The sequence below is a fragment of the Macrobrachium nipponense genome, chromosome 14 (assembly GCF_015104395.2).
Source record: "Macrobrachium nipponense isolate FS-2020 chromosome 14, ASM1510439v2, whole genome shotgun sequence".
Taxonomy (NCBI): domain Eukaryota; kingdom Metazoa; phylum Arthropoda; class Malacostraca; order Decapoda; family Palaemonidae; genus Macrobrachium; species Macrobrachium nipponense.
The window spans coordinates 75752446-75763116 of record NC_087207.1 but is presented as its reverse complement, the minus strand read 5'-3'; the positions used below and the strand labels follow the sequence as shown (position 1 = coordinate 75763116).

At 35.5% G+C, this 10671-nt stretch overlaps 1 protein-coding gene across 1 annotated transcript; it reads left to right on the top strand.

The window, feature by feature from the left end:
• Window positions 1-7325: 7325 nt before the first annotated feature.
• On the top strand, window positions 7326-10425 carry LOC135226326 (ionotropic receptor 25a-like). The gene is made up of 5 exons (XM_064265756.1): window positions 7326-7510; window positions 8095-8253; window positions 8946-9090; window positions 9650-9770; window positions 10269-10425. Exons 1-5 carry the CDS (start codon window positions 7430-7432, stop codon window positions 10375-10377), a joined length of 615 nt encoding a protein of 204 aa, XP_064121826.1. The 5' UTR covers window positions 7326-7429; the 3' UTR covers window positions 10378-10425.
• Window positions 10426-10671: the final 246 nt, after the last annotated feature.

Genomic DNA, 10671 nt, shown 5'->3' with positions numbered 1-10671 from the left:
TATATTTTATATATTTATAACATCAATAGTCCGGGGCAAGAAACCTCATTAGAAGCACATCCAGCCTGTAACGTCTAATCTTCCCTTGACATCTGTTCTGTCATACGGTACATCGACATCAATATTTATATATTATATATATGCATATACAGACACAACAGTAGTAGTAGTTGTTTGTTGTAATAATAATTAAGTGTGCAACATTTTCCCTACTAATAAGGATTTCCCGAAATAAAATAATATTCTGTTATTGATATCCAATATATGTATATATATATATATATATATATATATATATATATATATATATATATATATATATACATATACTATATACCCACACAAACACAAACACACATACACACCCTATTCCCAGTTAAAACGCATCCGCTGCTAATTCATATTTTAAGTTCTTCTTCCACAATGGGTTCATTTTTAAACACTGTAGACTTCGACCATTTCCATTTAATGGACTGTATGTTATATGCAGAGTAAAACGACAGTTTCTTTATATATTTTCACCTACTGTTTTTTCTCAAGTCAGTATCTATTTATTTAAGTTTCTCGCAAAATCTAAACGCATTTGACACAACTGTGACATAAGCCACAGGGAAGTCTGAAAAGACGATGATATGACACAGGCTAATGTTTATCAAGGCATTTTTATATAATTTATTTTTAACTCCTTTAATAATATTCTGCTTAGACAGAAAATGTTCCTAAAATATATCTTTTATTATCTAATAAATATTTTATCGTTCGAGGAAGCTTTCTATCTCTCAAAGCTACCAAATGCCTCACTCTATTAAATCAAAACTGTCCAAAAATAACACTTGTGGGCTGCTGGGGGCAGACATTGTCTGTCCGCACAGGATGGTGGCAGTAGGCTCCCTGTTGCACGGATGCGGTCGGCATGACGAGCATAGAAATGTGGAATCCTATGTCGGCTAGGATGAATGGCCGTGCTCATGCAGGGTGGGCAGTGTCTCATCCTAAAAGCTTGTGGCAGTGGTCACCTTGCATGGAGTACAGTCAGGCATTTTGGGCAGTACAAGGTCCCCAAATATGGGGTGTGGATGCCATGTCGCTCATTGGCATAGCTGCTCTGGCTGATTTGGGATTGCTGCATCTCCACTGCTTGCATGACTTACCATGCTCAGGCAGGGTGGGCTGTTGGGGGCGGACATTGTCCGTCCGCACATGCCGGTGGCGGTAGATTCCTTGTGCGGATGCAGTCTCCCCAGTACTCCAAAACCAAGGGCCTGTGAGCTTACTTGATTTGCGCACACATACATACATGAACACACGTACACAATACCCAAAAATTAAAGAGTGGATATGTGATTTCAATAAGCAGAAATTGTGTCACTTCGTCTCCCTTTTCCCCTGTCCGTTGAATTTAATTTCCTCGTTTTGAGAAGCGGTTGGAAAATTCATAAGAGTAGATGATTATTCTGATAAATTTTGAGCTGGTCCTCCTATAGCATTTATATATTTTGATATTCACATTAACATCTCTCTCTCTATGTATACACACACACACACACACTCACACACACACACACACACACACACATATATATATATATATATATATATATATATATATATATATATATATATCTAATGAAAGGAGCCCATAAAAACACGTAATACATATATGAATATATATATGAGTTTGTATGTGTTTATCAGTATATTTATTCATGGATGCCCGTGGAACAGTTTGATATTCCAATTTATATTTGTCTTCAGTAGATCCATCATCATTTATCCTCTTGAAATGTATAATATCGTCCTTACTTTATAGCGTTTATATTTGAACACGAAATAACTATTTTTAAAATTCTTACCTTTTTTATGTTTTCGAATGGCAGTAAAGTAATTATGAATGGCTGAAGAGCTCTGGAAATAACTCGACTTTCATTCGTTTGAAATAATTTCATTTATTTTTCCAGAATGACACTGACATTCGTTGTTACGTTACCCGCACTCAGTGAGAAGTCGAATAGTTAAGTAAACTGTTTGCATGAATGAGTAATTGTATTTGTAAATGGAGAAAGAAGCATACAAATAGTATACATCTGTTAGTTAGCATGAACGATTTTGGCAAATGGAATGCACTGGAAATGAAGAAGATTTAAAATACAGGAGAATAATTCCGCCAATATTATTCACGAGTCGATGAGTTTAAATATGACGTTCTCTAACGTAGAGTGATGAGGGTGAAGGGAAGGGAAAGTGCCCGACTTCATTTTAATGGGTATGAAGGTATCGGAGTTTTAACAAATGGTAGGTGATGAATTTATTTGCATAAAAATACCGCAAAGCCACATTATATATATATATATATATATATATATATATATATATATATATATATATATATATATACTGCGTGTTTTTGTCTATTTGTCACACAATGAAAAATGTTCCCAATCGTCTGTATCCCAGAATCTCCTTTCCAACCTTTGTAAAGTTTTTTTTTTTTCATCTATAAGCCCTTAGTGGTGGCATTTTTCGACTTCTTTTTTTTTTTCCAGCTAAATCCATGTTGAAAAGCCTCTTCCATTTTCCGTATTCGTTTTTTGTTGTTTTACACGGTCGAGTTTGAGAAACATCCTTCGCTAACAATTTTTTCCCAAGTTTTTTTTTTCTACCTCAGATCAGGTTTTGCAACGAGGGTCAGTAAAGGTTAATCTTTTTTTCTCACTTTTTTGTTATTTTTTTTCCGGACAAAATATTTCTTTCCTCTTTAGTGCGTATCGTCCCTTGGAGAGAGTTTCAGTAGTAATATTTAAAGATGCGAGAGTAATATTAGTCATATATATACGTATATATATATATATATATATATATATATATATATATTTTATATATATATTTATTTATACACACACACATATATATTATATATATATATATATATATATATATATATATATATATATATATATATATATATATATATAGATATAGATATAATATATATATATATATATATATATATATATATATCTTATATATATATATATATATATATATATATATATATATATATATATATATATATATTAATATTATATATATATAATGTTGCTCTGATATAACATTAAAGGACATATTTCATTCAGATAAAGGAAATTATGAAGATATAAGCCTGAAAAGCATTTCTGAACTGATTTAATTACTCTTTAAAAATTAAATCCTTCGATAAACATTTGCCTGTGCATTACTTCCTCACTTCCTCCCATGAAATGACTTTTTTTTCCAATGGACTACTTGAAGGAATGGTCACCAGTCTTACTAAAAATTCCTTGTCAGTGGAATTTTCCCAAGGTTCAATACAGCTTCCTATCGGTTCCTATAGCTTCCTTCTTCCTCTTCACGCTCTTCTAACAATTGTTTCCTACTGCAACTGCTTTGAGGTTTACCTCCTGTTACACCTTCCAAACCCTTTTACTCTCAGTTTCGCTTTCAGCGCTGAAGGCCCTCATGGGTCCCAGCACTTGGCCTTTGGCCAAAATCTTATATTCTAATTCTAATTCCATAGTACTATTTCCGTAAGGGTAGGTCATATTCTACATGTCGACAGCTCGTCAATAGGCGCGCCTTAATCCTGGAAATGTTGACGAGATATTTGAAATCTTGATCCTCTCCAGCCTTTGTGCCGTTTTGCTAATACGTTATTATCTTTCACGTCATCTACCTTGTCTCGCTCTTTGGTCAGGGGAATGTTTTTACATATTGTCTTACCGATTTACTAGGTCATGACCCTCCATGATTTGAAGTTACGTATCCCGAAATCCGCAGCCGTTTTATTTCGGCTGCTATCTTTGCAAACAGTATGTTTGATATCAGAAGTTTTTTGTGTTCGAAGTTCAAACTTCCTCTGCAGATGTGAGAACGCATAATTGCACCATGATTATTTCCTGGAGAGTCGAGATCGTTCGGTTTTTCTGGACTAGATTCTGCCGAAAAAAAGAAGACCGCTCTACTTCTTTATGTAAAATACTAATTTGGATTTTGCTGTGAAGATCAGGTGTTATTTGCGATGTTGCTAGGGTCTGACGCGATGGTACCGCCCTCTAATTTTCATTTCCAGTAACTATTCGAACAGCCCTATATATATATATATATATATATATATATATATATATATATTAATATATATATATATATATATATATTATATATATGAGGTTTTAGTCTTCCTTTCTCATGAAGATACATATATGAGGTTATAGGCCACTGGGGAAAACAGCTCTCGATAAGGGCCAGTGGAGGCCGAAACTGTTGAGCTAAAAGGAATTTCAGCTTTTCTTTTCCCCTGTGGACTAACCTTACACACACACACACGCACACACACACACACACACACCACACACACACATATATATATATATATATTATATATATATATATATATATATATATATAATATATATATTATATAATATATATTATAACGAGATGGCCAACAATCTCGTTATTCTAAAAGGTAGCGATAGGCCAAGAACGGCCAAGACAACTGGTAACATTTTTTTTTCTCTCTCTCTCTCTCTCTCTCTCAACTGGCAACAACTCTCTCTCTCTCTCAAAACTGGCAACAACTCTCTCTCTCTCTCTCTCTTCTCTCTCTCTCTCTCTCTCTCTCTCATTATCTAGGTCATTAAATCAGAGTCGTGAATTACAAAAATATGCATTTATTTTAAAGCAAAGTATTAACTGAATAAATCAGATTCTTAACAGAATGATTAAATGGAATGTTAACTCAAAGTCCAAATCACTCAGATAACCCTCGGTATCTAACACAAACACTAGTTTAGCCATAACAGACAAGCATAGTCAACACAGTAATTAGTCAACACCATTTCTCCAATGAATAATCCCACTCTTCTCCAGAAAATAGTTCCCTCTACCAGAAACACCTTTTAGGAGACAGGAGAACACTCTGGTAAGCACAAAAGCATAATCAAAGATCAATAAACAGAATATCTCTGAAATAAATATTCAAATACAATCTAGCCACACTTTGGCCAAAATAGATATAATAACACTCACCCATTTCAATGTAGTTGCACTAACACTAATCAACAAATACTTTGGCAGAGGCCATCCCGGCCTTGCCTTCTCTCTGCAATAGACTCCCCTTCATGATAAGCCTACGTTCATTATGTAGGAGGGAAAGGCTCGCACACATACGTACAAACCCACACTCAAAGTCCAGAATCTTCACGCCCCGAAACTGCTTGAATCCAGTTTCAAAGACACCTCTACATAGCTTTCATGGCGACAGGACAAAGGCACTGATTTGTTTAACTGTCGCTCAAACACTTTGTCTCTAGGAAAGTTAAATTGCTGATTCTCTACATTCTAAGAAACGTCATAGCATATCACATTACATATAATTTAAAATATATCATAGCAAAACCCCCTCTTTATGTTACACACACACACACACACACACACACACATATTATATATATAATACAATACATATGTATATGTATATATATATATACATATATATATATATATAATATATATATATATATTTATATATATATTATATATTGCTACTTTCAAAACACATATATCCCCTCTTAGACTGTATGAAATGTTATATATAGAGTTTTGCAAAATTTTTCAGATTCCTTAGCTAGGATATCTTAAAATGTATGTTCAGATTTCACATAACATAATGTAAAAGAATATATAACGTAGAGATTATCTTTATCCGTTCGAAGCTAGAGTTGTTTCAGTATCTTTTCATCTAGATTAGAGGAACTCGAGTCTCCGTGTTGTTTTTAAAAAACATGTCAATCATATTGCTCGCTAGAGTCTGTTTCGATCGGGTAAGTGTCTTTGTTGAGCTGGTACGTACATGACTGTATACTCGTTTCATACACGTACCTCTTTGCTGTAAAGTTACGTCACTATTTAGAAGCTTCTAGAAGGATTGCATCATCTTTCGCAAGTCCCAAAACGTTTTGAGCCCATCAGTCTTATGAGTTGCCCATACAAGGAGAGAGAAAAGATTTCAATATAGACTTGGGATTCCTGGCGTGTAGATCTCTCTCTCTCTTTCTCTCTCGGCCAGCACTTTTGATTTCAAAGTAACATAACGATTTAATACTTACTGAATGGTCACTCGTAACTCTTAAATTTCAGATTTGATATTTCTTGGAGTTATTTACTATTATTTAATGCTTTTTGTGGAATCTGAACAAACATTGTGTGTGTAACGCCGCCTGTTTTTGTGAAACTGTGAAACAAGCTGCAGCAAGGTAAAGTGTGTTATATTTTTTATTAGTTGTAACTAATAACTAATGGTTACGATGGTTTAGAGAACTAATAACTAATAGTTACAATGGTTTAGTGAAATTTACATTTTTATACATTGCAAATTTTTGTGTTTTGTGTTTGTTTCATTTGAAGTGCATTTATCCATTTTCTTATTGAAGTGTGTCTTTTTAGTTTATATTCTGTATGATTAGTAATTTTACAATTTTGGTATTTTCCACATTTTTCTGTGTTTTCATTTGCATTCACAATTTAATTGACTTAGTTATTTTCATTACTTAATCGTTGCACATTTAATTGAATTTAACACTTATGAACTAATTTGCCTTTACTTAGAATTCTTTTCAAATTTTATTGTTGTTTAGCACTTGTGAATTAATTTCCAAATTTTAAATATTGCCTAACACTTTTGAATTTTGATTGAATTAATTTTCTTTAATTTTGTGATAAATTAATTTTGATTTAATTTTACTTAATTGATTCAAGAATTAATTAAACTTTACTTTGTTTTCAAGTAACAGTAATTTTCCCTGATATTGTGAATTTCACTTATAATTTTGAGTTTAATAGTAAATTTTTGTATTTAAAATTTTTATAAGTTTCTTTTCTATACAAGTATATAAATATACTTATGATTAGTGTAGGTAGAAACAGAGTGGTAATTGATCTGTTTTCCTTCAATTTACTTGAAGTGACTTAGAACCAGGGAAGTACTTAGACTTCTGAAATCAGGGAAATTTAAAGTTGTTGATGGAGTGATGCCCTTTGATTAATTTAATTACTTACAAGATCACCTCACACCTGTTTTGATGAACTTAGTCTGATTTTCTGCAATACTGGTAAGTTGTTAAGGGATCACTGTTGCCTTTAGAGTATTCAGTCGTTTAGTACCTGTGATGAGGGTTCAGGTGTCTGGCTGTTGTAAGGTAACAATTAATGAATGGTAAGTGTAGTAACCAGATACTTGGCACTTCGTAACAATATATATATTTTTTGTGTGTGTGTGATTGCAGCCGTTACTACCGAGGACGTTGGGATCTGTTACTACCTGTCAGACGGGCGAACAACGACCTGTACGGGGTACGTAGGGGAAATACTGACGGCCGTCGCCAGGTCGCTCAATATGTCCATCCAGAACCGGAAGGTGCTGAAGTGCGGGGATCCAGGCAAGCCCGGACAACGGGTCGACGTCATCGCTAACGATGTAAGACTTCTGTGGACAATTTCTTCAGTCATTTGTTTTTGCTTTGTGGTTGTTGTAGTTGTTGGGGTGTGTGTGTTGGGGGTGGGGCGGGGGAGCGGGGGGGGGGGGGGTGTTGGGGGAGGGAAAGCCGTATAGAAAAGCCTAAAGATGTCTGAAAAGTCAACGCGAATACCGTTGAGTTAAATAGACAGGAATTTTAGGAGACGATATTTATGATTTATTTTATTAGAATGAAAAGAAAGTTTTTGGGGGTTTTAACAAAAAAAACAAATGAATAATGTGTATGTTCAACAGTACAGGACAATCATTTTTAATAAAATATAGCGTATTTAATTTTCTCTCTCTCTCTCTCTCTCTCTCTCTCTCTCTCTCTCTCTCTCCTATACACAGTACTAAAGCAGATAAACATAGACACACATTTATATTTACATACATATTTATTATAATACATATATATATATATATATATATATACATATATATATATATATATATATATATATATATATATATATATATTATATATATATTTAAATAGAATATTAAATATATTTTTTTTTTTTTTTTTTTTCACATCTGGACAGGATGCGGACATTTCGATGGGGACGTGTTCCATGACGGCGGAAAGGCTACAGGCCGTAGCCTTCACCGACTTCTTCATCGTCTTCAGGTCGAGTATTTGCTCCGCGGAGCCAAAGCCCGTGCTGAACCCGCTCCTCATTTTTAGCGTCTTCAATTTGGGCGTGAGTTGAACAGAATAACTTTCCTTCTTTCTTGCTTTTCGATTTCACTTCCGGTGGGAGGGGAAAGGATGCACGTTGAATTTGTAACAGAAAAATCTTTCTCTCTCTCTCTCTCTCTCTCCTAGCTGGTAAAGTTCACGTCCCATTTATTCCTGTTCCTTCTTTTTCCTCTCTTATGTCGTGCCAACCTCGATGAGGTAGGACTATCGTTTTCTCCTAGGCAATCCTCATTCTTCCTTCTTTCTCCACTTGGTTTTCTCGAGCCTGGGCTACCTAAGGGCATTGATGGCATATCCTATTAACCTTCGCATTAAAAACACAAGAAATCGGTAAAAAATTTGCCGAATTCCCTGTACAGCCACTACTGGCGTTACAGCGGCCCATGAAACTTTGAACACAGCCTGGTGGTGCCCTATCCTATATCGTTGCCAGAAGCACGGTTATGGCTAACTTTAACCTTAAATAAGATAAAAACTACTGAGGCTGGAGGGTTGAAATCTGGTGCGTTTGATGATTGGAGGGTGGATGATCAACGTACTAATTTGCAGCCCTCTGGCCTCGCCATTTTTTAAGATCTTAGTTTTTTTTTTTTTTTTTTTTTTTTTTTTGTACAGGAGACTAAAAAGAAGTCATTCAAACCTCTCCCTCTCTCTCTTTTTTTTTATTTATTTATTATTTTTTTTTTTTTGCAGACCTGGCTAGCAATCGTGGCGTTCGTCTTTGTGGTCGGGTTCTCACTGTGGGTCGTGGGCGAAGTGATGTCATTGGTCGAAGATTCAGCAAAGTACCCCCTTCAGGTCCACCTGTTTACCGTCTTCAAGGCGCTGGTTTATCAAGGTAAATGCATAGAGAATGGAGATGTTCACGTCTGCAAATACTACTACCTCTGCTACTGCTGCCAGTACTACGACTGCTAATAGTCCTTATCATATTAGTGGAGTATCTTTTTTTCGAGAATGGAGATATTTACGTCTGCAAGTGTTACTTCTGCTATTACTGCTACTACTAGGGCAGCTATAGTAGATTCACATCACCGGTGCATCTGATGTCTAGGCCAGTACCTTACGACGCTCCTGATTGGCTGTTGATAAGCCAATCACGGGGCTGGAAAGTCTCGGTCTCTCTCAAGAGTTCACATAGGCAGGATGTATGTTCCACCTCTCCTGAGGGATACGTCTTTGAAAAGCATCCCTCAGGAGAGGTGGAATATACATCCTGCCTATATGAACTCTCGAGATAGACTGAGTTTCCAGCCCTGTGATTGGCTTATCAACAGCCAATCAGGAGCGTCGTAAGGGACTGGACTAGACATCAAATGCACGGCTGATGTGAATCTACTATAGTAGTCATTATCGAATTAGTGTACTTTTATCTTCTTTTATTTTGTTTTTACTAGGCAGCGAAGAACAGCCTGAAAGCTTGAGTGGGCGAACGGTTGCAGCTGTTGGCTGTTTCGTCATCATTACCTTGTTTGGTGTTTACTCCGGAAATCTCACCGCTTGGCTTTCGATTCCAAGGTCAGTCATCTGGAGAGAGAGAGAGAGAGAGAGAGAGAGAGAGAGAGAGAGAGAGTATGGTAGTATTCTTACTTCCCTACCACAGGGTCATTTCATTTCTTGAATATAATGATCATACCTTCCGAAAATGGTACAATATAATGATTATGCTTCCTGATAACGTAACAAATACAGTGATTATACTTTCTGAAAACGTGACAAATACAATGATCATAATTTCCGACAACGGAACAATTTAATGATCATACTTTCCGAAAACGTTGCAGTATAATGACTATGCTTCCTGATAACGAATATGATGATCATACTTTCCGAAAACATAGGAAATATGATGATCATACTTCAAGGAAACATAACAAAATAATGATCCCACTTTCCGAAAAAGTAACGCATATAATGATTTATGATTCCTGATAACGTAACAAATAATGATAGATTTATTTCCGAAAGCTTCGAAATGAACTAATCAGTTCGAAATCTGTGCTTCCCTCCATGCAGGTACGAGAAGCCGGTCAACTCCCTCCAGGATCTGGTGGAAAGAAAGGATCTGATCCCATATGTTTCTCTCAACGATCCAAATCATCAGCTGTTCATGGTTAGTGTTTGATCAGCCTCGTCATCCTGACAGTAGTAAAACTTTGGGGCAGATTGAAAGTGTCTATAATCTCCGTGATATTAAAAGTTCCTGGGTGCCATTTACAGGGAACAGCTCAGTTATTTAAATGGAAAACCAGGTTCCACTTCATCCTGACCGTATCGAAATCTTGGGGCAGATTGAAAGTGTCAATAATCTCCGTGATATCGAAAGTTCCCGAGTGCCATTTACAGGGAACAGCTGAGTTTTGAATAGGAATATCAGGTTCCAGAAGGTTATCGTACAGCTATGCTACTGAGTGAGATA

Coding starts and splice junctions, on each gene's coding strand:
- LOC135226326 (XM_064265756.1), top strand. CDS start 7,430: ATGTCCATCCAGAACCGGAAGGTGCTGAAGTGCGGGGATCCAGGCAAG. Junction 7,511..8,094: donor TCGACGTCATCGCTAACGAT/GTAAGACTTCTG, acceptor ACATCTGGACAG/GATGCGGACATTTCGATGGG. Junction 9,771..10,268: donor GCTTGGCTTTCGATTCCAAG/GTCAGTCATCTG, acceptor CCCTCCATGCAG/GTACGAGAAGCCGGTCAACT.